Here is a 27,726-nt window from a genome sequence, read left to right on the forward strand (position 1 = left end):
GGCGTATTTTCTAGAACGCAATCAAACAATTGAAAATATTTTCCTTTAAAAAAAACATTATTCACCTGAAAAAATTTGATACTTGAAAAACATTTTACATCGAGTCAAACACAATCTAAGTAAATTGGATTTTGTAATTAAATTTAAACAGTCGGATGAATCATTTTTAGAAAAAACAACTAATTTTGTATTTTCATATAGATTTTCTAACATTTTGAATTCTACAAAGGAACTTGTATCCGTTATTCTCAAAACACTAAATTGATGTACCAGTAGGTATGGTGAGGGATTTCACCTTATTGACTACCTTTGTCATGGATTCGTTGTGGGGAGCAAGAAATGAAAGAGTCTTCCAATTGAATGAAACAAATGTTAGGGATTTGATGGTCACAATTCAAAAAAGATCAATAGAGTTCAAGGGAGGGGGCAGCAAAGTCCATATATTACCGCTCGGTCTTGGTAGGAAATGGTGTAAAGCCCCTTACAGGCCTTGTCAAAATCAATTGTAATGTTACATTACTCAAAAAAAAAAAAAAAAAAAAAATGTTGCTCTAGCCATGACAGAACGAGATCATACAACTACAAGAGACTTGGTGTGTGTTTGACGTTGGCTTAAAAAGCTTTTTTTTTTACTATTCAACTTATTTTTGTTACTATTTAAGAACCCCATTGCATTTTTTGGTATTATTCATGAGTCTCACTTTTTATTCTTTTTTGGCGGCTAAGGCCTCAACAATAAGATTTCGAATTCAAGTTGCATGCAGGGTAAAGGTTAAGAAATGTTGTTATTAAGAGTACTCCCAAGGAATGTATCATCAACCCAACTAATCCACAAAACCATTGTGGACCATCGAAGACCTAGTGTAGGTCACCTGCTTTCTATCGTCTTCTCTATCTAAAGAATGTTTTGTTTGGACTAGGAGAGAGGCTAAAATTGTGACTCGTGTTTTTCTTCTTTATTTATTTTATTTTTTGTGTGTGCATAATTCATGAGTATCTCACTTAAGAACACCAAAAAATAGCAACCAATTAAGTTACAAGGCTCTTGATTTCATGTTCTTATTATGGGCCTTCCCTTATAATTTTGTTGATCTGTTTCCTTTGCTTATTTGTCAACTGTCAACAGCATGTGTTTGTCATTCTAATTTGGGACTTGTGTTGCTTGCAATAAAATATTTTAAACAGAAATATATATATATATATATATATATATTTATATATTTCTAACATATATAATTAAACAGAAGTATGTATAAAATTGGGGTATAGCATTAGCAAAGCATTATTTTCTAACATATATAATTAATCCAATTAAATCATTGATTACAAATAGTATGCATTTTTAAGAAAACTATTTGATATTAAACTCTTTATTTTATAAGTAAAAGAAAATCTTTTTTATTAGTTTGTTACACAAGCACCTAGTGGGTTTTGAACCCACAATCTCACCCTCCACCTATTATTGTGGGAGGAGGAAGTGCCTCTTTGAGACAAAGCTCATTGGCTTATTTGATATAAAACCCCAAATCCAAGTTTTTCACATTCTCACAGTTATAAGAAAGACAATATCACAATACAGAGCGCAGGACTTGACCAAGAAAAGATACAGTGACCTTTACTCAATGGAAATCAATTTGTATTGTTGGACGGTGCTTGTTATAGCTTGTTCAACCGGTAATCTCTCCATGCTTGATGCACCATAAAACCCGTGCACTCCTTTCGTGCTCTTCAGTATGAATTCAGCCTCGCTAGGACCAGATATAGGACCTGCAAAGTATACCAGATTGTTTTGTAGATTATGTTGATTAAGGAACCAAGAACATTTAGAATGGAAAATGAAAAACAACCTTGAAAATGCTTTTGAGTGTTGAAAGTTACCATACACAAAAATCAAGGTAAAATAAAAGCTGGAGTCAGGATGAGCCCAAGCATGATGCCAAAGTTGACAGTTTAACAATCATATTGTTACTATAAATAAGATTAATAGCGGCAAGAGCCTTGAAGCTCAATGGCATTGCCCAGGGAAATCCTAAGTTCAAATCCCCCTCCTCCACTTATAAGAAAATATAAAGATAAATAATCGAAATTAGAACATTAGCATAATTGGAAAATAAGAACAAATCCAGAATATGAATTTGTAAGAAAATCTCTATAACATTCAATCTACAGTATGTGGCTCTAAACTATTTTCTACCATAAAGAAGATAAATGATTACTTTAACAAGGACACAGAAAATATGTTAATGCTAGTGTGTGCATGCACACACACGCAAGGGAGTAACTGATTAAAAGAATTTCAGGCCAGTGTATAAAGAAGCTAAATTCAAAATTAAAGAAACACCAAAACTTTGCAACAGTCTTCATAACAAGAAGCAAATATTTGCTAGATACCTCCATGACAGAGCACAATAACATTAGGATTGATTCTATGTGCAGCATCAGCTATAGCCTGAACGCGAACTACACTTTCCTCCATCGATACAGCTGTCTGTGCACCTATAGAGCCAGATGTTGTGAGTCCCATATGGGCCACTATGATATCAGCGCCAGCTTTTGCCATCTCTGCGGCTTCATTTTGGTTAAAAGCATATGGGGTTGTCAAGAGACCCAGTTTATGTGCTTTTTCAATCATCTCAACTTCTAAGCTGATCATTAAAACAAGAAAAATAACAGCTTTAATAGGCACAAAAAACACCATAATGGTATAAATGAGGGTAAAAGTTTCTGTGAGGGCATACCCATATCCCATTCCTGTTTCTTCAAGATTTTGTCTAAAATTACCATCAAAGAGCCCAACAGTTGGAAAATTTTGCACCCCAGAGAATCCAATTGACTCCACCTGCTTTAGGAAGTAATCCATTCGGCGAAAAGGATCGGTAGCACAGACTCCAGCAAGAACTGGTACCTTCTCCACCACCTATACATGCTTGTGAGCTCCATTTCAGTAACAAATTTTACAAAAGGGGGAGCAGAAATTGACTGAGAAACATAACCAAGCAAGTCTTTCCATGTTTACTCTAAGTTATATTGGCCATCCTATAAAATACATTATACATAATATATATATTTATATATATATATATATATAGGAGTGGACATAAAAGATAACTGAAACAGAACTAAGAGTTAAGTAAATATATCCACAAACCTATTACGCAAATAAAATGTTGATAATTGACCAAATGATCCCATATTAAAATATATTACCTTTACGGCCTGAATCCAGTTGATTACTATTAATAACAAGTTACAAGAAGGATGTTCAACCCTTCTCTTATGATCTGAAAAATTCAACAAATTTCAAGTTTGTAATTCATAGGATTCAAACGTTTCTTTTGAGTCAGATGCTGGTTAAAATTTCCACAAACTGGTGATGATCCACTCTCCCCCTTATATAACATGGTGACTCTTAGTTCCATCAACGCCTTTTACTGTTTCACATTCAAAATTTTGAAATTTGAGTTTGAATGCATGCTTAGTCGCGTAATTGAAAGTTAGCAGAAGTTTAAGACAATGTTTCCAGATGATTTAATAAAAAGCTTCCTAACAAAGATCTCTTGTAAACAACTTTTAATTAAAGCAAGCAGTTGAAACTTACTGGCAACACTTCGTTAGCCATGTCAAGTACTATAGCATTTGCATCAGCAAAAGGCAATAAGCCAGCTAAGGAGCCCCTTCCAGCCATGCGAAAGCGACCTGAATTGTACAACACTATCAGATCAATACCACCAGCCTCCTCAAACTTTGCAGATATGCCTGTCCCTGCACCAGCCCCTAATATTGGGATTCCCTTACTTATTTGAATTTTCAGCTGCTGCAATATTGACCTGGTTCTTTGTAAAGTTTCTGTTGCAAAAATAATTGGTAACTGGTTAGCTCTGAGTCCACCATGACATAGAACAACATCTATTCCTCACTACTACGGTAGCTGGTAATTGAAACCCTGTGATACATAAGTAATAATTTTATCTTATTTTGCTTTCTTAGTTAATTTTTAATCAAGTTATACATATTGACATGCTTTTTCTCATAATAAAATCTAAATCACAAATTAAACTACATACTTTCTTTTTTTCTTTGACAACAAATTTTATCTCTAAAAAGAGACACTCAAGTGGACAGGACATGTACAAATTAGACTACATTGATGGAAATTGCAAAGGCATAGACAATACAGAATGACATATGCATCCATTATATTAAAGATTAACAATGCAATTAGGATTTCCAATTGTTAGAAGTATTGATTAAATGATTAAATTTATCATATCCCAATAGTTTGAGTTTTTGAGACATTTGGTAATTTAACATGGTATCAAAGCAGGAGGTCTTGAGTTCAATCCCTATTTCTTCCACTCTACCTCTCATTTAAATTCCCACGTATTGGGCCTCACCTATTAAAAGGTAGTTTCAGCTCACACATTAGGGGAAGTGTTAGAAGTATTGATCAAATGATTAAATTTGTCATATCTCAATAGCTTAAGCTTTTGAGATAATTAGTAATTTAACACCAATATACTGTCACAAAAACCAGCAATTACTACTTTCCAACAACACCAGGGCCTGATTTTATTGAGCTGTACTTTCATACGTAACATATGAATTCAAGTGTTAAAACTAAACCTGGTCTTGCATCTGGGAAGTCACTTGGGCTGTAGAGAATGGCCCCAAAGCTTGACAAATTCATCTTGGAAACAGTATTTTCCTGAAATTCTTGATTGGCTACAGGACTAGCAATTTGCAGAAAACTGGAATCCTTAGAATTCTTAGCACTGATCTCTAAGAATGAGTCGACCAATGCCTTTGCAAACTCAGAGTCATTAATATGACAAGGATACAACTTCACCTATAAAACACTAACAAATTTTAATTATACAAGGTAAACAAAGACAGTTAATGTATGAGATTATGGCAATTAAACCCAAGCACAAAGAGAAGGTTCAAATTGTGACACACTCTAGTCAATGAGCAATAATGATACCTGTCGATCTTCATTTGTCTGAATAAGTCTCTGTAGTTCAGTTATAAGAGTATTAGTAGCCTCAAGATCATAAAAGGGCATCCCTTGAACATCCAGAGCAGAGATACCTTTTTGTGGCAGGCAAACACAGATCTTTGATGATGACTTGTTTAGTTTGTTTGCTATAAATTCAGCAAATCTTTTATTCTCATCTGGCGTAGTTCGCATCAGTGAAACCTGAAAACGGCAATATAGATTCTGTCATACACACTCTGATATATAATTTCATCAGAGCCGAGATGTATTAAACAATTGCTATGGCATAAAACATGACATTCCAATCTTCCAGCAGAGACACAGAGATCAGAGATTCTGTTTTGCCATTAGAATCACAAGGAAAATGAAACCTCTTCTGTAATATGCATAAATTAACATGAAGACGATAACTTTTAGTAGTGATGGAGATCAAGGCACCGCTTCGAAGGATCTCGTTCAAGTACCAATTGGGCCGGTTACAAGAGCACGAGCAAAGGAGTTCAAGGATGTACTCAACGGACTCATCCAAGAGTTATGGGCTCAAGCAAATTCATGGAAGCCCATTGAGCATGATCCACGTGGACAACAAAAAATCGTCACCTTGATTCAAGTTCTAAAAGGATCCAGTCAAGACTAAGAATTGGCATGAAATATTTTGGGTCTATGTAAAAAACGTTATTCTAGGTTTAGGTGATTTATTTCCTTGTTTTTAGGTGCATTTAATGCTTTTTAGGTCAAACTTTATTCCTAATATGGTTAGGTATCAATTATGAGTTATTTTAGAATATATTTTCTTGTCTGTCAAGTTTTAAGGAGCCCTTAAATAGTCATCTAAGTCTGTAAACGTTTTTCAGATATTATTGATAAAACTTATGAAGTTTATTCTCTGAACTTATCGGGAATTCCCGTGGCGTTCATCTCGACTTATTAAACGGAGTTTCCACCACCGTTTGTAGCGTCTTCCTTATACCGAGATTCTTGTTTGTCATAAACAACGGGTCGAGGTCTCCCATTTGAATTTGTCCATAGAACGATCTTGGGTTCCCTTTCGTTGTTGGGTCTCGTTATTCTTGACGGGGTTCACATCAAGTAGTATCTTGAAAATCGAAGCACTTAAATGCCTTAAATAATGCCAGAATAAAATGACAAAGATCAAAGAGAAGAATAAGGGTTGTAGAGACTCATCACCTGCTTAATATGTTCATAAATTTTTCTTTGCTGAAAATTAGAAGGTATGGTATCTTTAGCTCCAAAGTTGACCATGTCTAAGGCTCCAACGCTTAGGACTAATGGAATCCTCTTCTCTATAATGGCATCAAAGCGGGAATTGTCACAAGCCATGACACCACCAACTAAATAGTCTGCGACCTCTGTTGTTGTGATGTCCAAAACACCCTAAGTAAAATGAAAATGAAAAGAGTAAATATATAAAGGGAAGAAGCCATCACCAAGCAGGGGAAAAGAGGATTAAAAAAAAAATTCAGAGAAATTATAAGGATTAAATAATCTGGCTCCACCAACTCAACCCATATTGAACACCTTGACAGACAGAATTAAAGAAAGATATATAAATCAGAAAATACTCAATACAAGTCTGTAATGTGAGTCAATTAAAGATTTCTTATTCGATGTACGCCATTATAACATGATATGACACAAAAATAAGTTTGAAAATTTATCATCGGCTCTTAAGTACCAACATTAACTGAAGAAACATTCAAATAACAAACATAAGTACCTATCTCTAGCTTAAGCGGATGAGTTTCATTGCTTTCAACTAGCTATTCTAAGACAAGTTTTAAGTCACCTAAAATTGATGATGTTAACATCTTCATCAATTCAATTAGAAATTTAAGGTCGAAACACAACCTAGAAAAAAAAAATTTGTTAGAATTTCCCAACTACCAAACATACGAGAAGGCTCAAGTTTTTTATAGCCAGCTTCCAAACACATAAAAGATCCACTTCTTTTGACAAAGCAACTAGAGTTTTAGATGCAAATGGATTGTATATAGAGAGGTACCTGTATAAATCCCTCTCTAACAAGAGACTCCATAGCCTTTCCCCCTATCCCAGTGGCATGAAAAACCAAGGTCTCATAACCTTCTTTATGCAATCTTTCTTGGACGGCAGTTACACATGGAGTTGTAACCCCAAACATCGTTAAACCAACCGTAGATTTTTCATTGACACTAGAAAAATCTCTGGATCTCTCAAGCCTTCCAATCACCATTCCAGCAAAAGCAGCTCCAGCATTTGAGAACACAACTCTACTTACACTATTAACCCCACAAACATCCACTATGGATGGAAACAATATCAAATCTGATGTCCCAACATAAGGTTCAGTTTGACCACTAGCTACTGTTGACACAATGACCTTAGGCACTCCAATCGGAAGAATTCTGAAGGCAGATGATATAAGAGATGTCCCTCCACTGCCTCCAATACCAATGACTCCAGCAACAACACCATCCTCGTGAGATTTCTTAAGAAAATGTTCAAGTGCTTTACTCATTATAGCAATAGCTTTGCCTCTGTCATCTGGAAGCAACGGTGGGGCTTGCCCAACTGACTCAGAATAACAAGAGAGAACATCCTTTCTCGACACAAATATAAAATCTCCCAAACTCTCAATCTTCTTCTGCCCAGAAGAAACATCAAGAATCGCCACTTGTACCTATATTTCCATGAGCAATTTAACAACAAACAAGAACAAATTAGTTTTCTGGCCAAAATACATTGTTGGTCCCTAAACAAGAACAATTTTGGTCCTTATAGTTTAAAGTGATCACATTTAGTCCCTATGGAGTGATGACAAAATTAGTTTTTAAATTAGTCACGTTGTCTAAGGACTAAAAATGATCACTTTAAACTTTAAGAAATCATAGTTTTTTTTTTTTTTTTTTCACAACAAAAACAAATAAATAAGGTAACCTACTTATTCGATTGACCTACATTGTTAGAGAACCACATAAAAAAAAACTAAAGAAAATGTTGTGTAACTCAATAGAAGAAACATTCATAAAATATTTTGCGTACTTACAAAAATCAAGTAGGAAAGAGGATAAACTTGATGCCCTTACTATAACAGAGGATATGGCCCTAAAAAGAGCTACACTGTGACAATGAACTTTGATCATTTGATAGGTATAGAAAGTCATACTGAGTTACACTCGAAGCCTTATTTTTACCATACAATCTTTAAGTTGGTTGACCTCCTACTTATAGATACAAAAACTAGGTTGTAAGTTGTAACCCGTGGTTATGCACGAAAACACACATTCGACAATAGGAGAGTGAGGTTGCCTTAATGGCTTACGCGCCGAGTATTATGAATGAGTGACTTGGCATCAAAATTATGAAAAATTATAACTGGACGACAATTGCAAAAATTAGATTAGAATTAAAAGTTAATTTAAATTCAATTTGGATTCTCACTGTGCTTTGACTTTAATATAATACCAAAATAAGTACGTAATAAACGTCAAAACTATTTATCTCTGAATTCAATTCACAGAATGAAGCACTATATTAGAATTCTTTTATTTTTGTAATAACACTAGTAATTTTCTTATAATCAAACATGTAAGCAATACACATTAGAAAAAAAAAAAAAGGAAATTAAAGAAAGTGTAAGGTGTATATATACCTTTAGAGAAGAGTTGTTGGAGAAGGTGTTGAGATTGGATCGGACTGAGTTGGATAGGAATCGGAGATCTTCGAGCTTCGTATCGGCCGTTCCAACACAGAAAACTCGGAGAGTTCGATTACGGTCCGCCATTTTTCAACTCTCAAAGCTCTAGAGATTCGGATTTCGGAGTTGGCGTGCAAAATTGTACAAGGCTGGCTTGCTTTGCTTAAGATATATATATATATATATATATATTATGGAGAAAATGGGTTGAGGAAGATCTTCATGTTATCAGTTGTCAGTGTCAACTTGCAGGTAGAGGGGCAATGACTGAAGTTTGAAGCAGAGTATAGGGTTAGATATGTAAAATCTACCGCCTAAAGTGAAGTTTATACATACTTCTGCTGAAAATAGAAAGCTTGTTACAACCGACTCACCGTATCCCGTATCAGACAGTCTATCAGAGATGCTTTGCTAATGCTATACCCCAAATTTAGATACAAGCCAAGTAGAAGAATTTATTTTGTGGTCAGAGAGAGACCTCAGCTATTTGTTCTGTTCTTGTTTTTTATGTATATATATTGTTTTTCAGTAAATTATACAGTATGTTGTAACTTGGCTTAAGAGCGTGTTTGTTTCGGTGAAAAACATATGTAGAAAATATTTTGCACGTCCACTGTTTGGGTGAACTAGAAAATATGGTCAATTTCAGTTTGACCATAAAATAAGGGCTCTTTCATTGAGAAATCTTTTACACTTCTATTTTACCTTCAACCAAATTATACTTCAATTTTTCAACCTGCATCCGAACCGAGAGAGAAGCTCTAGCCGAGACACCGTCCGGTGTAATTTTTGGCGTATTTACATATTTTTCAGTAATGATTTTACATGCAAACTAAATATAAGAGACCATTTTTTGGCGTATTTTCTAGAATGCAACCAAACAATTGAAAATATTTTCATTTTTAAAAATATTTTTCACCTGAAAAAATTTGATACTTGAAAAACATTTTATATAAAGCCAAACACAGTCGAAGTAAATTAGATTTTGTAATTAAATTTAAACAGTTGGAGAATCATTTTTAGAAAAACAATTAATTTTGGTATGTTTGGATACAGTTTATTTTGTTGAAAATTGAAAACTAAAAACAATAAAAAAAATAATAATAAATTTACTATTCACTCTTTTTTTACTGTTTATATGCCTTGGTGCACTGTTCATGTCTCATGAACAGCGCACCAGGCGCTGGTCTTAAAAAAAAAAAAAAGGAAAGAAACGTAGACGCATACGTGGTAAGCACAAAACGCGCTTCCCAAACGCACCCTTTGTATTTTCATATAGATTTTCTAACATTTTGAATTCTACCAAGGAACTTGCATCCTTTATTCTCAAAACACTAAATTGATGTACCAGTAGGTATGGTGAGGGATTTCACCTTATTGACTACCTTAGTCATGGATTCGTTGTGGGGAGCAAGAAATGAATGAGTCTTCCAATTGAATGAAACAAATGTTAGGGATTTGATGGCCACATTTCAAAAAAGATCAAGAGAGTTCAAGGGAGGGGGCAGCAAAGTCCATATATTACCGCTTGATCTTGGTAGGAAATGGTGTAAAGCCCCTTACAGGCCTTGTCAAAATCAATTGTAATGTTACATTACTCCAAAAAAAAAAAATTGTTGCTCTAGCCATGACAGAACGAGATCATACAACTACAAGAGACTTGGTGTGCGTTTGACATTGGTTTAAAAAGCTTTTTTTTTTTTTTTTACTATTTAACTTATTTTTGCTACCATTTAAGGATTCCATTGCATTTTTTGGTATTATTCATGAATCTCACTTTTTGTTCTTTTTTGAGGGCTAAGGCCTCGGCAATAAGATTTCAAATTCAAGTTGCATGCAGGGGAAAGGTTAAGAAATGTCGTTATTAAGAGTACTCCAAGAAATGTATCATCAACCCAACTAATCCACAAAACCATTGTGGACCATCGAAGACCTAGTGTAGGTCACTTGCTTTCTATTGTCTTCTCTATCTAAAGAATGTTTTGTTTGGACTAGGAGAGAGACAAATATTGCGACTCCTGTTTTTCTTCTTTATTTTATTTTATTTTTTTTTTTTTTTGTGTGTGCATAATTCAATAGTTGTGTATAATTCATGAGTATCTCATTTAAGAACACCAAAAAATAGCAACCAATTAAGTTAGAAGGCTTTGATTTCATGTTTTTATTATAGGCCTTCCCTTATCTTATAATTTTGTTGATCTGTTTCCTTTGCTTATTTGTCAACTGTCAACAGCATGTGTTTGTCATTCTAATTAGGGACTTGTGTTGCTTGCAATAAAATATTTTAAACAGTAATGTATATATATATATATATATATATATTACTCAGATTTGTAAAATTTAAAGACATTATTAAGGGGTGAAAGTGGAATTTGGCCTGTAAAAATATTAAATATATGTATAAGTATTTGAACTTTGGGCATATGGCTCGTGGCTATTCGTTAGACTTCAGTGAGGATCATTGTTTGTTGGGTACCTCCATGGCAACTGGCAATTGGCATATTGCACGATTAGGGAAAGTCAAAGTCTCCACATCGGTTGCAGACTTGCACGATGCATTTAGGATTTTCAAATAGGAAATATAAATATTTTAGTGTTATTCATTTATACGAATACGATTGCCAATTGTGTCAGGAACCAGGGTACAATGTAAATGGGGATTCTCTTCATTTTGTCAAAACTAAAAAAAAAATTCAGATTAACCCACAATTCAACCAAAAAAATATGATAATAAATCAGCCAACAGCCACACCACAAAACAAAACCATTTAACCAGACAAAGAAAAAATCAATCATTTTGTACTAATAATCATAGATTGGATACATTAATTCTTCAAAGAAAATATGAGATGGAGATGGATAATCCCTTTTTTCTATATGGATCTGAAGTGATGTATTGGATCGTCACTGTATAGTGCATGATGGATTGGGCTCCTGCCACTGGTCAATATGAACAACACCCACTCTCTCACATACACAGTGGTGAGGCACATAGAAAACTTGGGGCTGCGGATCGGGCTTCTTTTCATCAGGCTTCTTCTCATCGGGCTTCTTCTCATCAGGCTTCTTCTCATCTTTCTTTGGTGGAGCTGGAGGAGGCCCAATACTCACCACTTGAGCAAATTTCCCTGTTTTTCTTGCACGTACTATGATTTCATATGGATCTGCACTACCTGTTACAGTCAAAGTCCCCTTGCCTTCATCAACTTCAACTTTATCAACCCCTGCAATTTGAAGGAAGATTTAGAGATGACCATAACAAAGACCACTATTTTAAGTCTCTCACATATTGAATTTTCATCCCCAAAAAAAAAAAAAAAAAAAATTGCTACCTTAAGCTACATGTATGGGCTTTGAATGATCATATGACCATAGGGATTACACAAGAGAGAAAAAACCAAAGGTGGAAAAATAAAAATTAATACCTTTCATGTATGTTGGCTCATGATTCTAATTCCAAACAAAATATGATCAATCGTATATACCTTGTAGTGAAGAAACCGCTTTGAGAAGCTTCTTCTTGCATTTTTGGCATGCAATATCGACCTTCAAGACAGTCCTCTGCACCATGGTAGATGAGCTTTTCAACTCTCTCTATTCTAAATGGAAATGACAAACCGACTTCTTGGATAATTGTGTTATTTAAAGGAGAGTTTAGGACTAGGACTATGACTGTCGTAACGAAACCTCTGGGTTGTTCACCCTCCTTGGCACATTTTCAACCGCTTGTTCTAGAACTATTGTCTTCAACACAAGTACGTGTGACTAAACTAAATTAAATACTTACCTAATCATGACTATATGCCCCCTCAATGGATTGAAGATTCAACCAATTCAATATGGACTTGAGATTTTTATTATTTTAAGTTGGATGTTGGGAGTTTTAATATGACTTTATTTGTGGCTTTTTTTAAGAAAACTTTATTTGTGGCTTTCAGTTCATATAAGCCGTCCACAATCGTCAATATTTGGTGCAAACACATTAAGCCTCCCTAACAAACCAATTAACCAAGTAGCGGAAGAAATAAATACAGCCTTTATTTGGGCATCTAATAAGCCACCTATCAGAGAAATAAATACTTTCAGCCTTTCAAACAAACTTTTTGTTTGGCTATCAAAAATAATGTAAACATAACACACGGTTGTGGGTTTCAGTTAACTTAATTAGTTAAGTCTCTAATAGTTGAATAAGAGATTTGAGATTCAATTTTTTTCTACATCAAAAACCAATTGGTACCTTAGTCTGATGATAATGAGTACAATTATTAGAAGCGAACGTTATAGATTAAAACTCTATCATAAAAAATTTAAAAAAAAAAAATAGCAAACGGTTGGACCTATTTATAAATTGTTGAAACAAATTGCATTGATCCATATAAACTATATATGATGAATACATCTTATTCTTTAGGCCTCCATAAACTTTTCCTCCAAAAATAATATTGTCCATTGATTCAGGTAAATGTCCAGATTCCTTATAGCAACTTTTGTGGACTAGAAAATAAAGGCTATTGATTACGTTTGTGGACTAGAAAATTCAAAATTGATCAAGTTCATGATCGGTCCCCTTATAGCAACTTTCACCAAAATTAGTTATAGTCTAAGAGACTTGGGGGAGGGGGAGGGGGGTGTTTTCCCTTTTTTTAAAAAAAATAAAAAATAAAATTGACGATTAAGGAACAACTTATCACATCCCATTGACAGCTTAAATTTAACATCTCCCAAAAAGTTACAAATTGACTCCTAAGGATTACAATTGTGGCTTCAGAAATTTTTTTCAGAGTCGTAAAGAAACTTAAATTAAATAAGATTTAATAAAAAGAGAAATTGAATATACTGAGTTATTGACACCCCCCCCAAAAAAAAAAAACCCCACCCTCACATACAAATACATGAAGTTTTACAATTTCTTTATACGAATTTTTATATTTTGAAATTGTTATATGATAATTCATTATCAGTTACCATTATTTATTGTCCATATGGGTAGATTTGACCATTTTATTTTGTTTAGTTTGTATAACTTTTATATTTTATTATTTTTATACAGTTGTCATTATCTATTTGTCATTGTTTTTATAAAAATATTTTGACAAAACTCAACCTCCTATTAATTATTATCCCACACAACTGCATTCATCCATACATAAATAATACACTAAGGCTCCGTTTGGGAGTTCATAAGGGAATGTAAATAAATGGAATGAATTTAAATAAGGGAAATGAATGGAATTAAGTAACCTTGATTGGATGTTTTAAAAGGAATGAAAATGAATGAAATATAAATAATCTTGTTTGGGAGTAACATGGAGGGAATGGAATGGAATCATTTTATGATAATATTGCTATTAGACCCCTATTTTAAAATAAAAAGTTGAATATATAGGGGTATTTTGGAGTTTTAGTAAAAAAATCATTAAATATAATTTCATTCCCTCCCATTCCTCTCAATTTCGGGGGGAATGCAAATTTGAGGTTTTAAGAGAATAGAGAGGTATGAATGTTCTCTCCTACCCATTTCATTCTCTCCTACTTAAACTCCCAAACAAGGGAACAGACTTTCCATTCCCTCCATCAAAACTCCCAAACAAGGAAAGAGAAGAATATTCTAAAATTATTCTTTTCATTAATTTCAATTCAATTTCCTCCTTCCAAACGAAGCCTAAATGTTTACTTAAACAATTAAAAACTTTTTTTTAGAAGGAACCAATTAAACACTTGAATAATCACTAACTATACTATATTTTTTTCTTGAATCACTAACTTTATAACAAAAATTTATTATAATATTATAACAATACACATACATGTAACAAACCCTTTATATTTTCTAATTATTAAATTATATAAAGTTATATCATGTTTATACTATAGAGCACACATTCACATGCATCAAAATTCACACAAATAACATTATAACAAATAAATAAATAAAACACACACAATCAATATCAGATACACTTACATGTGAAATATAAAATTATAATAAAGAGAGAGAGATACTTACAACTCATAAACATTTACTCATTACTTTTAAAGTCATAGATATCGAGATAGTCAGATAGAAAAATGAGACGAGATTCATAAAAAAGAGATCAAAGGGGAGGGAGGGAGTGAGAGAGAGAGATATGTGATCTATGTTATTTGGTTTTAAAGTTGGGCTAATATGTGATCAGAGTGCAAAAATATTTTTAAGGGTAAATTAAATTATTAAATATATATATATATATATATTTTTTTTCTTCAAGTTAAGGGGGTTCATTTGAACCCCTGGACAACATGTGGAGTCGCCTTTGTTAAGGAACACCTTATCAAATCCCATTAATGACTTAAATCCACCTAATATGTAAAGGGAAAAAGTTAATGGATGCTCTAAGGGTATTGGTTTAGGAAATATTTTTAGAAATTTTTTATGTAAAAAAAGTAATTAATTTTGGTATAAAAACTTTCCTAAAATAGTTTATTAACAATTGCTCTAAGGGCACTTGTTAACATGACTTTATTTAATATTAAGGATAAAATTCAAGTTTTAACAACTTTAAGGTACAAAATTAAATCATCTTATATATTTAGAATATACCAACATGTTGAGCCCCCACCCCCCCCCCCCCCCCTTCCCTCTTTTAAAGGAAAAACTAAACCTACCTACCACTACATGTAGCCTAAGCCTGTAACTTCACTCAATATATTTTTATTGGATGTAAATTACTATTGGATTATATTTTATTCTTATATTCTTCATGCTTACAAAATTTTTAGAAAATCAAAGATCAATAGTTATATCATTAATCAATTGTTTAAATTGCTAGTTTTTATAGTCTAAGATTATGCATAAAAAATAAGTTCATAAATCATATAGTAAAAAACATTCGATTGACAAAAAATTTGACGTGTGTTAGGAGCGTAAAAAGCATATAATTTAATTGTTATATTTTCAAAAAATATAATAATGTTAATATTTTTAAAAGAAATTGTAGTTTTAGGTTACAACAATGTTTGTTGTCAAATTTTGGCACGTAGCACTCCCTTGTAAGTCATAATGGTTGAACCCACATAAAAATTGTTTAGGTTATTGTAAGGACACAATTCTCTAGTGGCCCAATAAGGATGTTGGGCTCGTGCATGAAAGATCCCTCACAATATGATTTGTAGAGAGTGGGCTTAAAAAGCTAGCCGTCGGTCGCGGGGCGGTGCCCGGTCCTGGTTTTAGAGGGATTCGTGTAGAAAAAGGATTTGGGCTTGAACGTTTAAGCCCTACGGCACCGCATCCTATGGGATGGGCCTCCTCGGACTTGATCCGAGAACCATTAGGGTCATACCCCGGTTACCCAACGATGGGTTTTTTTCTGTAATCTCCGGTGTTGTTGAGATGTTCTCACCCAGATCGTCTCCTTTTCTTAGGAGGTCCAATGGCCCCCTTCTCAAGTTACTTACTTTCTTCTTTTATACTCGTCTGCGTTAACTGTCCTTCGTCCACGTGTAGGGTCGATCTTTACAAGACTGATATTTGTCCCATCAGTCTAATCCCAGAATTGTTGGGGATGTCAGGTGCAGAGTCTTATCCGGAGGGGTAGTAAGGATAACTTCCCCCAAGATATTTTGGATCTCCTTACGAATTCGTTCCTATACCAGTTTTACCCCTTTACTCCGGTGGGATTCTGGATTTGCCGAGGACTGAACTGTCCTCGGCTGCCTCCCAAAACTGTTTGGTGCTCTGCATTGTAGAGTTTGGGCCGTAGTTCTTCTCGGCTCGGGCCTTTGGACTCTCTAAGGGCGAATGGGCCTGGTCCATGAATTATTGGGCCCCACAGTTATGTATGGTAAATGTTTTTTTTTTTTTTTTTTTTTAAAAACTTGTTTTTTAAGAATAAAATCAAAAGGCAATTTTTTTTTTTTTTTGTGTGTTTTCAAAATCAAAAACACGATTGGTTACTTGAAAGAATAAAACAGTTTTCCCACTAAAAAAAAAAAAATCGGTAAATATGGTTGTATATTTTCATTAATTATGACTTCTTTGGTAGCCAACAATTAGCAAATGTCCTATGATGCTCAACTGCTTAGTCAATTTGGTGACGTACATTTTAGTATATGGCGCCAACTTAACACACTACATTTGCAAATCCACATGTTAAGCAAAATGGGCGCCCACTTTACCATCGGATAAACCTTATGGCCTGTTTGGGAGTTTGAAAATGGAGGGGGAGTAGAGTAAAGGGAGGGAGAGTAATCCAATTACATTGTTTGGAAGTTTTTTTAAGGAAGGAGGGAGAGGGATTTGAAGGGGTTTGGAGGGGTTTCAACTACCTCTAACCCTTCATTTTTAATTCCCCCAAATTGAGAGATTGAATGCTTTTAACTCCGTAGCCGATGATGATGAAGATGATGAGTGAAAGTAGTGTTGGATTTAGTGCTTAATATTTGTTGATTATCTGTGATACATTTTGTTTTTTTGTCAGTGCAACTAAGAACCTAGCCATGTTTTTCTTTTTGTTAAATTTGTCATTTTTGCAAGTTGTCTTTCATCATCTAGATGTTTAACTAGATATGAATTTTTGCATAATTTATATATATAAAAAATATACCAGCCATGTTCTCTCTCTCTCTTTTTATTTTTATTTTTTATTAGCATTACATTGATTCTTCATCTCAAAGATGAGGCTTCCATTGCTACTATGGATAGGTATGTATCTTATGCAAGCATATATGAACTTAAATTGCCTTTCAATATTTTGAATGCTTTATTATTTTGCTAGATATGATTAGGCTCAAAAGTATATGCTTCATTATTTTTCTAGATCATTTAAATACACTAAAACTAAGTTAATAGGATTTATTTTATATAATTTATCAACAAAATGAAATAAATTTTGTCAAGTATGATTTATTCATGTTGTTCCCTTTTTACTTTTTATTTTTATTTTGAATATCAACATTTATTTATGTAAAGTGTGCGTAGAATTATGTATCCATTTGCAACATTAATTATTATTTTTTTTTGCTAATTATTAGTATAATTTTCTATTCCCAACAAATTCTTCATTTATCTTTTTATATTTTTGGTTTTAAATTGCAAAATTTTGGACCATCATTATAAAATAGGTTTTTTTTCCTTGTGATTATGGAACTTATTTGACTAAAGTAGTAAAATCAAAGTGGAAATGATAGCTCTTTATAGAAAAAAATTTATTTTAAAGCCTGGTATTAAATGGTCATAGACTCATGCAATTTTACAATCTATATGGTTCAATTTTTTTTTTTTAACTCGATTTAATTTTTTTCTTTATTTTATTTTCCAGGTTTGTCATAAAAGATTCCAAGCATCCTAAGAAAGGTGTGTAATCTATATGTAGAGCTCCGCAATTTTGTTTTTCATTTACACGTAGTGTCTCTCTTACAATTCAAACTATTCATTTTCTTTTTGTTTCTCAAATAAATTTTGTATTATATGAATTTATGTATAAAATCGTGCAACATACAGGAAGCAAAAATTATGATAAGTGGCCAATTTTTATAATACTATGTCTAAAGATTTTAATAAAGAACAATGACGAAGAAGAACAAGAATACTCTAAAAACATAGTGTACAAATAAGTATCAAAGAATTTCCAAAGGAAAAAAATACTTCTAACATTTTTTAATCATTGATATTATTTTTAACAATACTTCAAGTCACTAACAAATTAGTACTTATTTTTTTTTAATAATTATTAAAACATATAATTATTTATATGTATATTTTATAAGTTTTTTCATAAAACCGTGCAACGCACGGCCTATAACTAATATATATTTAAAACTACTCTAATCAAAAGTTAAGGTGCAGTATTGTTAGCAAAGCAAACAAAGAGTATTTGTTTTCCTCGTATTTCGTTTTTCAAGGAAATAATGTTGCTGATGCTTTTGCTAGTAAAACAAATATGTACTATGATTTTAGGACCTGAATGTTTCCAGCAGATATTGATGTATTTGTTAGAGTTGATTTAGTTCATCGATGAAATAAAAGTTTTGATGTTCATTTTTCAAAAAAGAAAAAGAAAAATAGAACTTAATTATAAAAAAAAATTTCAAAAAATTTAACAATAGCTTCATTATAGTGGCAACTCCTTTTTCCACGGGCCCATGGGCTTACTCTCCCTAGGATGCACCATCACCCGATTAGTCTTTCCACAGAGGGTTGGAACACTCAAAAACCACATCATACTTTTATTTTTCAACCTATGTGGTTGACTCATGTTACCTTTAGGCCCACAGTAGACTGCTCCTGGAATTCCCACAACACACATGTCATGGAATCCCAAAATTTCACCTCACTATTTTACTCTAAAATTCACCATATGCAAAGTTGCCTTACCCGTTGGAACTCGGAGAAACCAACTCCTTTCCCCTTCCTTACTCTTAATACTGACGGTAGTGCAAAAGGCAATACGAGCCATGTTGGAGCATACGGAATTATAAGAGATCACTGGGGGAATTGGATAGGAGGATTCTCAATTAACATAGGTGTCACCCATAGTATGATGGCAGAGTTGTGGGCTATTCGAGAAGGTTTAAAATTTGCTTGGAGTAATGGATACAAATATATCAACCTTCAGGTGGATTCCAAATTGGCACACAATTGGATAACAAACCTGAGCTCCCTATTTCCTCTGGAATATTCTAACTTAATCCTTGATTGCAGGTCTCTCCTGGAGCGACCTTGGGTGGTCAAAACTGATCACATTTGGAGGGAAGCTAATGGGTGTGCTGACCTGTTGGCAAAGAAAGGAGCAGAGCAATCTGAGCGTGAAATTTTCTATGACACCTATCGTGCGTTTTTGACGCAATGCTATTTTTGGGACTCACTGGGATTCACCTCGCCTCGCTCAGTGGGTTGTATATACCAAGGAAGCTGAAATCTGGCTATCAGAAGTCCCTGTGTGTGTGTGTTAGGTCCTTCTCTGTTGTTGTGTTTGTCTTGTTTCAGTGATGTGTCTGTGGTAGTGTATGTTAAGTCTTGATATGTATTATATAGTTTGAAGTGTCTGTAGTTCGTATCTCTTTCTCATCTTTGTATTGTTCCCTTAGTGTTTGCAATAAAATCCTTTTTAACGCAAAAAAAAAAAAATAAAATAATAATAATAATAATAATAATCTATATATAAAATAATAGGTGAAACAGAGAGAGTGTGAAATTGAATTCCAAATTAGAACTCTAATTTTGTGCCATGTGTCTAGAATCTGAAATTAAATTTGAATTTTGCATCATGTGGCTAAATGTATGTGAGCTCATTCTCATTAAAACCACTTCTATGTATCGGGTCAAGTGAGTTACTGTGCTAATTAAGTTTTTTTTTTGATTTTGTAGTCAAACGTGAAAACCAAAGAGATTAATATCGGTGATAAGAACTTGGTTTGGGTACATTGCATAATTTCCAAAAAGATAGCAAAGCCAGAGTTTGCATCTTTGTTATAAATTGCTTATAAAGTTTGCATCTTTACATTTGAACTGAGTTTCGGATTAAAGTGCTTTCTTCTTGGTTCTGACACTGAGTTTTGTTTACTATTCACTTACAAAGTTTGCATCTTTATATTTATTATAAATTGCTAATATGTGATTAGATGCACATTATGCCTAAAATTCACTATCTTTATATTTGGCTTTTTGTTCAGGTTTGGCACCTATAACAATAAAGAAAGCACTACTGTAGACCGATGGATGATACTTTTTGCAGGCTGCAAAGGAACTTAGTGATCAATGGAATCTCACGCGAATTGGAGAGGACCCGGCTGTAGATGTCTGGATGGCAGATGTGAGTCACTATGTTTTTAAAATGTTCAGTGAAGGTAAAGGTTATGAACAATGTAAATTTTCCGGAGAGAGATTTATTATTCTATATTTACACAAGTTTGGTCACCTTCTTGGAGTGGATCACTCCACCCTGTTTTTCTACTGGAATTTTTTATTCAGATTGTTACAATTTAATTCGAAATTTTATTTGAATATTCCTATTGTTGTTACTATCATATATTATCATTCCAATTGTTCAATTAGAATCTGAAATTGGAGTCCAATTTTACTATACACGTGTACAATCTAATTATTTTTAATTTTGCTGTCATGTGCAGAAACCAATGAGATGAAATTAATAACACATTAAACACTCATGCTTTGGGAATCGGTAGTACCAATCTAAATTCATTGGACCTGCTTCGTGATAATACAACTATGAAGGATGTATAAAAACACACACAAACCCCTCTCTCTATAAAAAGAGATTGGAAAGAATTTCTTTTATCAGCCATAGAACTTCAGAGGTTTTTTCTTCACACAAATGCCTATCATGTTACAAAATGACCCATCGTAAAACTACAAAATGAGTACAACTCTGAGGGTTTTTTTTTTTTTTTTTTTTTAATTAAAAATTTTTTAAGCTGCGAAAATTTCAATCACCAATAGAGATTGAAGATTCAAAAACGTGAATGGATCTTTTGGATAAACATTGTCACCAAGGTTCATCTTTCTGTGTAAAATATATATATTGCTAAGTTTTGTTAATGAAATTTTCTGATTAATAATATGAATTTAGACTTAACTGAGCCTTTTAAACATGAATAAACTTATGATTAATAATATATCCATTCCAGTGCGGTAGCACGGGGCTACATACTAGTAATAATAATAATAGGTAAAGTAGAAAGAAAATTTAATTAATTTCAAATTGGAATTCAATTAGAGTCTAATTTTGCGCCATGTGTATCATCTAATATAAATTTAAGAATCTTGTGCCAAGTGAGTTAATTTAGTGAAAAAATTGAATTTCAATTAGAGTTTAATTTTGCGTCACGTGTTCCATCTAATCAAAAATTTTAAATTTTTGTGCCAAATTAGTTAATTTAGTGTAGAAAACAAGGAGTCCAATATAATAAACCATAAAAAATATAATCATATAACTAAAAAAAAATCAAATTTATAAGTTATCTATATATATTAATAAGGAAAACTTAGTGAAAATTGAATTAGAATTCTCCACAAGTATAAATCTTTGTGGGGGTGTGGGGGGTAAGGGATGAAGTTCAAGTCTCTAAGAGGGGACTTCACACACATATACACTTAGATTAGGTTAGAGTAAAAATTCTATCTTATATATAAAAAAAAAGAATTTGAAATTATAATCCAATTTTGCGTCATGTGTCTAAATTTATGTGAGAACAACACTATAATTATCCAATTAAGCTTGTACCATGTGTCTACTTAAGTTTTTTAATCTTTGTGTTAACTGAGTTATTGAGTGCAAAATACTAAGAATCTAATATTAATGAGCTATAATTTTTTTTTAAAAAACAATCACATATACTCAATACAAATCACCACATGTTTCTTAATAAATAAATAAAATAAAAATCACCACACGTTTTATTTTATTAAAAATTAGAAAAAAAATGACCATAAGTAGTATTAAATTTAGGTAAGAATTTTAATATGTGACTAATTACATTTACTTTAAAAAATAATTTGACTAATTATCTATATTTTATGATTAAAAATTATGTTTAATTTTAAATGTATCTATATGTATGCAGAATGCATATGTTAAATACTTAAAAAAAAATTAATTTAACTAATTATTTATATTTTTATAATAAAAATTTTGTTTAATTTTAAATGCATCCGCATTTATATGGAGTAACATGTTAGTTTATCTTATAATAATCTAAAACAATCTCCCCACACTGTGTAATTTAGTTATTTTATTTTTAGAATATATCTTATTTCAAATTTTTTTATATTGGTATTTCTCAATTCTAATTATATTATTAAAAAATATATTTTTGAATTTTTCATATAATATTTTTATTAAACCGAGAAGAGGCCAATTGATACTAGGAACTAGAAAGCCATTAGCCCCTTCCTCAAAAAAAAAAAAAGAAAGCCATTAGCCATCTGAAACCTTCAGGACCCAGACGCAGAACAACCCCAAATCGTTGGCCTCACCAGGTCTATCTCAATCTCAATCTCCATGATCTCTCTCTAGTCTTGTAGTAATTTTTAGATTCTCTCTGTTTTGTTTTGTTTTTCAAGATACGTTTTTTAAATAGAGAGTGGAAATCAGTACCCTCTCTTATAAACTTACATTGCATGAGATGAAAGGCCAACCCCATTACCCTCAAAGTGTTCGACAAAATGCCTGAGCCAAACTGAAAAATGTGGCCGTGGCTTTGGCTTTGGCTTTGGCTTGGACACTGGGATGTGGGTTTGCATGCATATGGCTTATAAATTCACAAGTTTGGTTTTGTATTGTGTTTGTCAGTCAAGTACTAATTGAATATGTACACCAATTGACGCAATTTGTTGACTGATTGATATTTAACCAGAACTGTAGATATGGTGTTTCAGTGAGGCCTCTGCTTCTGTTGGATGGGTTCTTAGAAGTTGAAGTTCTCAAATCATTGATTCCATCAGAAGTTCATTCTCTTGGGGGTAAGTTTCTGTGTCTATGCCTATTTAAAGTGGGAGCATATTTTACTATCCCCTCCACACCCATTAGTTAAATTTGCTACCAGCTTTAAGTGGACTAGGATAGGATGAGTGAAGAATTTGTAGAATTTTTAGGGTTATGACTGTTTTTAGCTCAGTTCTACTGAAGAGGTTGTAATCAGATTGTAATATATAATTAGGCAATTATAAATATTCAATAGGTAGGTATTTTGGAAGACCCAAAAGCTCAGCGTGCAGGTCTGCTAGCGCTTGTGGAGGAGTTTGGCCCGAGACAGGCAAAGCTTTGATGTCAAGTCATGCAAGTGACCCCAGTTTCACATTTGGCTCCACAGGTCCACAGATTGTATTAGAACCTCCACTTTGTTGTTGAGCTTAACATATAGCTTAAATTTCTATTAAGTTACATCATAGCAATACAAGATTATGGATCTTAACATATAATGAGTAAGATCTACTTGAGCAACTAGGAGATAAGTTATGTCTTATTCTTGTTAAAACACAATGTTATAGCTGCAATATATGCCACACATAACAAGGTTTGTCATTTTTTACATATAGAAAAAGTAAGGAAGCAAATAGTTGAAATCATGACCAATCCAATAAAATTTCAAATTAATTAAGATATTAGTAAGGAATCAACCTATATCCACAAATTCAAATTTCACTAAAAAGACCAACATAATTCAATCAGGCTTGAAGTTTTGTGGATTCATTTTAAACTAGGAGAAAAAACATCCAACCTAGGATTCCAACGTTGAAATTTTTTTGAAATTGATGAAGACCTTTCTTCAATCTTGCCAACACAGGATCATTAATCTTTTGTTCAATTGTCATGTGCTTATTTTGACTTGGGTGTAATTTTTTTGAGTGAAATCATGTTGCAAAACATTCTTTTCATTCCCATTTTGGAGCATGCACTCACTCTTGCATTAGTCTAAGCCAACCTCATGGTTTGTGCCTCTCTTGGTTTTAGTTGCCATTGGTCATCTCATTTCCTTGCTTGAAGGACTGACTCTAAAATGGCAGCTTACATCCAATAATCTGGTATTTTTAGACCTCATAGTTCTGTTAACGACACTTTATTTTCCTGAATAACTAAGTCAAGTGAATGTTATTTTAAAGAGATTGGTCTCTTAGTGAGTTTACAAATAATTGACAAAATTGTATTAGCCCTTAGATGCTGATTTATATTTAAATATATAGATTATTTCCAAGTTAATAGAAGAGTGAGATTTAGAGAGAGAGCATTTGAGTGCTCTATTGACCAAATATAATATATATTTGACAATAGTCGCTCAAGAGCAACTTGAATATCTTATTTTCATCTAATATGTCTCATGTTTCTGTACATGTGTCTTCAGGTTTTGCGGCTGAAGTGAGGCATTGTTCAGCTGAATCTTCTCTGTTTTGTCCATTTCAAACAGAGAGGATGTTTTCCTTCCAATCTCTGACCATTCACCTTTCATGTGGACCTCCTCCATCCTCCTAACCTCACCTCAATTACGGTGTTAATTTCAGTTGACCCACCAAATCTGTGCGTTCCATTTCCACATCCACAAGATGAAATTTTTCTTCCAATATTACACCAATCACCGCTCGAGGAGAATCAGAAAATCAACAAAGAGAAGGAGAATAAGAAGAACAAGAAGAAGAGAATCAACCCCAACCCCAACCCCACTCATTTCCCAAATCACCAAAAAGCCACCATCATCTTCAACACCATGCACAACCATAATGGACCTTCCAGGCCACACACTCATCGACATTTTGTCAAGGCTACCTCTCAACTCAATCTTGGTGTCTAGGTGTGTATGTACTACTTGGCGCTGTTTAATCTCAGACCCTCTTTTCACCTATTTCTACCTCTCAAGACCTCAACAACCCCTTGAGCTCTTTCTCCGCTCCAATAGCCTCTCTCATGTAACCACAACCCTTCATTGGGTTGATACTCATTCCATTCTCAATACCTCTCCTCCTTTTCACCCAAACCATCACCACCAGACTCAGCTCAATACCAAACTTTATCTCCCACTTGCACATTCTGATCCTGAAGGTAGTGGTAGCAGTAGTAGTTTTATGGACCGTGATTTTTCTATTGTAAATTCATGTAATGGGATACTTCTTTTAAGCAAACCCATGCTTAACAATCCTCATATTGTATGCAATCCGATTACAGGCGAATTTATAACTGTCCCAAAATCCGTAGATGACAATTCATTGTGGGGTTCTGTGGTTCCGGGGTTTGGTCATTGTCGAAAAAGTAACAAATTCAAGGTAGTAAGATTGGTTTTTCGTCTTGAGAACATTTTTCAAAGGATGACTGAGGTTTATACATTAGGTACAGCCTCATGGAGGAGCATTGGACCCGCCCCATTTGACCTTGATTTATCGTTGTTTGCAACATATCTAAATGGGGTTATTCATTGGTTAAGAGTGAGTGATAATGAGAAGGGTTCGATTTTTATTGTGGGTTTTGACTTTGAGGAAGAGAGGTTCAATGAGTTCCCGCTGCCTCCTCACTTTGGAGAGAAACACAAAGAAAAAGAGAATTTGCACCATTTGAATATGGGAGTGTTAGGAGATTGTCTTTCTGTATGTGACTGCACTTTGGTGGATCATATGGATATATGGATGATGAAGGAGTATGGTGATCCAACATCTTGGACTAAAGAGTATGTTATAAGCACGCATTTTGGTGGCCCATATCGACCAATAATGCTACTGGATAATGGAGATTTATTAATGATATATGGTAAGAGGGAATTATATGTATATAATCCCATAGAAAGACATTTTAGATTTCTTGTGATTCATGGAGTTCAATCAGTCTTTGAAGCAATTACCCATGTACCAAGTTTCATCCCTCTTAAGGATGCTGTTGGAGGAGATCATCTGAATGTGCAAAATGTCAAAGCAAGGTACTATAGTTATGAGTTTATTCAAACTACTTTAACATTATCATGTATAATTTTTTCTTGGATGGTGTTCTGTAGCTGATTTGGTGCTAAATATATTTTCTCAAACTATTAAGCATATTGTTTTTTTAGATTGGAGTAGTTTTTCTATGATAAAATCTTTGTTGCTTCTACATTATTGCTCAAGTGTACTGCCATTGTATTTGGGGTTCATCATTTTTTTATTTACAAAAAATCACTTATTTTATACCGTAGATAGTTCGCGTTTATTATTCATTGTTAGTTAGTTCGTTAGATGATTTGTGGCAGGACTTAACATAAATTGCCATGTTTTTGGAAATTCTCCTTTTTTTTGGATGAGTAATAGAAGTTTTATTGAAGGTGAAAAAAGTACCATATCTATATGTTCACGATGATGAGCACAAAGTTCCTAAAACAATTACAAGCAAATCAAATAGAAGTTCGAATAGTGTTGGAATTCAAAAATGGAAGTACACACCAACTGAAATGTTTCATTTTCTTAAATTTATTCTGGCATTGGTAGAGGTTTTCCTTTGTCGAGGTTGGTCTTAGTTTAATTTTCCACTTGCTCAAATTAAACTGCATGTGATATGGTGTATTTGTCAGTTTTTTAGATTGATGTTAATGACTCCATTCTTTCGTAAGGATAAATTCCTACTCATGTTTAACTTTCCTGGCATCATTTTTTTTTTAAAATCTTTGTTATAATGTTTTAAAAGTTACCATCCAAAGATAGCATGTTACAATCTGATCTATTATTTTCATCTTATCCTGTTCTCCTATCTTGTAGATATCTAAACTAATTTTTAATTTTTATTGTCCTGGTGCTTTTAATGTTTACACTTTTTGTATTTATTATGGAAGTATGTGGCCACTGCCTCAATACTAGTTTAGGAAAAGCACCTTGAAATCTGTTAATTGTAAAACAATTTTCATAAAGATTTTTACATGCTATTTCTACAATGATATACTATCAATAGATTGCAATTAGCATCATCTTTACAAAATGAAAGATAATTCAATACTTCTGCTAACATGCTATATATTTCCACCAAGTCTGAGCTTGATAAAGCAAACAGTTCTGGTGGCATTCAAGCGAGTAATGTTTGACTGGAGTGAAGTTGTCATGAAATTGTTTTGATAGCTAGAAGATTGAATTGCTATTATTTCAGTGTCTGTTTTGCTAACATTGTGTTGTCTGTTCACTCAGTTGCTCTGATCATGGATTTTTGGGAGGTCCTGAAACTCTTTATCTAGTGGAACAAGGCGAGCCAAGAAATGAATCACAATTAGCTTTCTTTTGGGGAGATAGTGGTGAAGAATAGGTAAAATATGTGTTTTAGATGATGAGCTTTTGAGCTGATGTTCTATAATTTGAAGAATCTTTTTGCGAATGTTGAACATGCTTTAGAAGTTTGTACAGATACTGGCACTTAGGTTGTTGGCTAGTTGTTTTATCTTCCTAAGTTCATATATTAGCTGGTGTATAGCTTTTGCTTTTCAAGTGTATGGAAGGAAAGGATAGATGATTGCTAGGAAAGGATAGATGAGGGCTATTTGACAAGTGTACTTTTATTTATTAGGCAAAAATGCAAAGTGCACCCTCTAAGTTTGACTAAAA

At 33.3% G+C, this 27,726-nt stretch overlaps 3 protein-coding genes across 8 annotated transcripts; 1 reads left to right on the forward strand and 2 right to left on the reverse strand.

Moving 5' to 3' along the window:
- Nucleotides 1-1,354: 1,354 nt before the first annotated feature.
- LOC115994619 (UPF0261 protein y4oU-like) lies at nucleotides 1,355-9,174 on the reverse strand. Of its 3 annotated transcripts, none has more exons than XM_031118824.1 (10): nucleotides 9,060-9,174; nucleotides 8,649-8,960; nucleotides 7,020-7,676; nucleotides 6,185-6,391; nucleotides 4,982-5,197; nucleotides 4,624-4,846; nucleotides 3,599-3,846; nucleotides 2,739-2,917; nucleotides 2,392-2,645; nucleotides 1,355-1,767 (listed from the first exon to the last, which is right to left on the reverse strand). In XM_031118824.1, exons 2-10 carry the CDS (start codon nucleotides 8,778-8,780, stop codon nucleotides 1,616-1,618), a joined length of 2,268 nt encoding a protein of 755 aa, XP_030974684.1. In that variant the 5' UTR covers nucleotides 8,781-8,960; nucleotides 9,060-9,174; the 3' UTR covers nucleotides 1,355-1,615. The 3 variants fall into 3 exon arrangements, with proteins under 3 accessions (XP_030974684.1, XP_030974685.1, XP_030974683.1); XM_031118825.1 differs by having other exon boundaries at nucleotides 9,068-9,169; XM_031118823.1 differs by having other exon boundaries at nucleotides 8,649-9,174.
- A 2,267-nt stretch (nucleotides 9,175-11,441) lies between these two features.
- Nucleotides 11,442-12,426, reverse strand: LOC115994621 (heavy metal-associated isoprenylated plant protein 43-like). Its single transcript, XM_031118826.1, has 2 exons — nucleotides 12,179-12,426; nucleotides 11,442-11,917 (listed from the first exon to the last, which is right to left on the reverse strand). Exons 1-2 carry the CDS (start codon nucleotides 12,261-12,263, stop codon nucleotides 11,598-11,600), a joined length of 405 nt encoding a protein of 134 aa, XP_030974686.1. The 5' UTR covers nucleotides 12,264-12,426; the 3' UTR covers nucleotides 11,442-11,597.
- Nucleotides 12,427-22,574: 10,148 nt separating this feature from the next.
- LOC115994704 (F-box protein At3g07870-like) lies at nucleotides 22,575-27,726 on the forward strand. 4 transcript variants are annotated; one of them, XM_031118935.1, is made up of 5 exons: nucleotides 22,575-22,668; nucleotides 23,046-23,151; nucleotides 23,370-23,501; nucleotides 24,531-26,087; nucleotides 27,316-27,726. In XM_031118935.1, exons 4-5 carry the CDS (start codon nucleotides 24,730-24,732, stop codon nucleotides 27,428-27,430), a joined length of 1,473 nt encoding a protein of 490 aa, XP_030974795.1. In that variant the 5' UTR covers nucleotides 22,575-22,668; nucleotides 23,046-23,151; nucleotides 23,370-23,501; nucleotides 24,531-24,729; the 3' UTR covers nucleotides 27,431-27,726. The 4 variants fall into 4 exon arrangements, with proteins under 4 accessions (XP_030974795.1, XP_030974797.1, XP_030974794.1 ...); XM_031118937.1 differs by lacking the exon at nucleotides 23,370-23,501 and having other exon boundaries at nucleotides 24,531-25,222; nucleotides 25,346-26,087; XM_031118934.1 differs by lacking the exon at nucleotides 23,370-23,501.

This window comes from Quercus lobata, chromosome 6 (assembly GCF_001633185.2).
Source record: "Quercus lobata isolate SW786 chromosome 6, ValleyOak3.0 Primary Assembly, whole genome shotgun sequence".
NCBI classification, from domain to species: Eukaryota; Viridiplantae; Streptophyta; class Magnoliopsida; order Fagales; family Fagaceae; genus Quercus; species Quercus lobata.

Coding starts and splice junctions, on each gene's coding strand:
- LOC115994619 (XM_031118824.1), bottom strand. CDS start 8,780: ATGGCGGACCGTAATCGAACTCTCCGAGTTTTCTGTGTTGGAACGGCC. Junction 5,198..6,184: donor TTTATGAACATATTAAGCAG/GTGATGAGTCTC, acceptor TGCCGTTTTCAG/GTTTCACTGATGCGAACTAC. Junction 1,768..2,391: donor TATTGTGCTCTGTCATGGAG/GTATCTAGCAAA, acceptor TATACTTTGCAG/GTCCTATATCTGGTCCTAGC.
- LOC115994621 (XM_031118826.1), bottom strand. CDS start 12,263: ATGGTGCAGAGGACTGTCTTGAAGGTCGATATTGCATGCCAAAAATGC. Junction 11,918..12,178: donor AGCGGTTTCTTCACTACAAG/GTATATACGATT, acceptor TTCAAATTGCAG/GGGTTGATAAAGTTGAAGTT.
- LOC115994704 (XM_031118935.1), top strand. CDS start 24,730: ATGAAATTTTTCTTCCAATATTACACCAATCACCGCTCGAGGAGAATC. Junction 26,088..27,315: donor GTGCAAAATGTCAAAGCAAG/GTACTATAGTTA, acceptor CTGTTCACTCAG/TTGCTCTGATCATGGATTTT.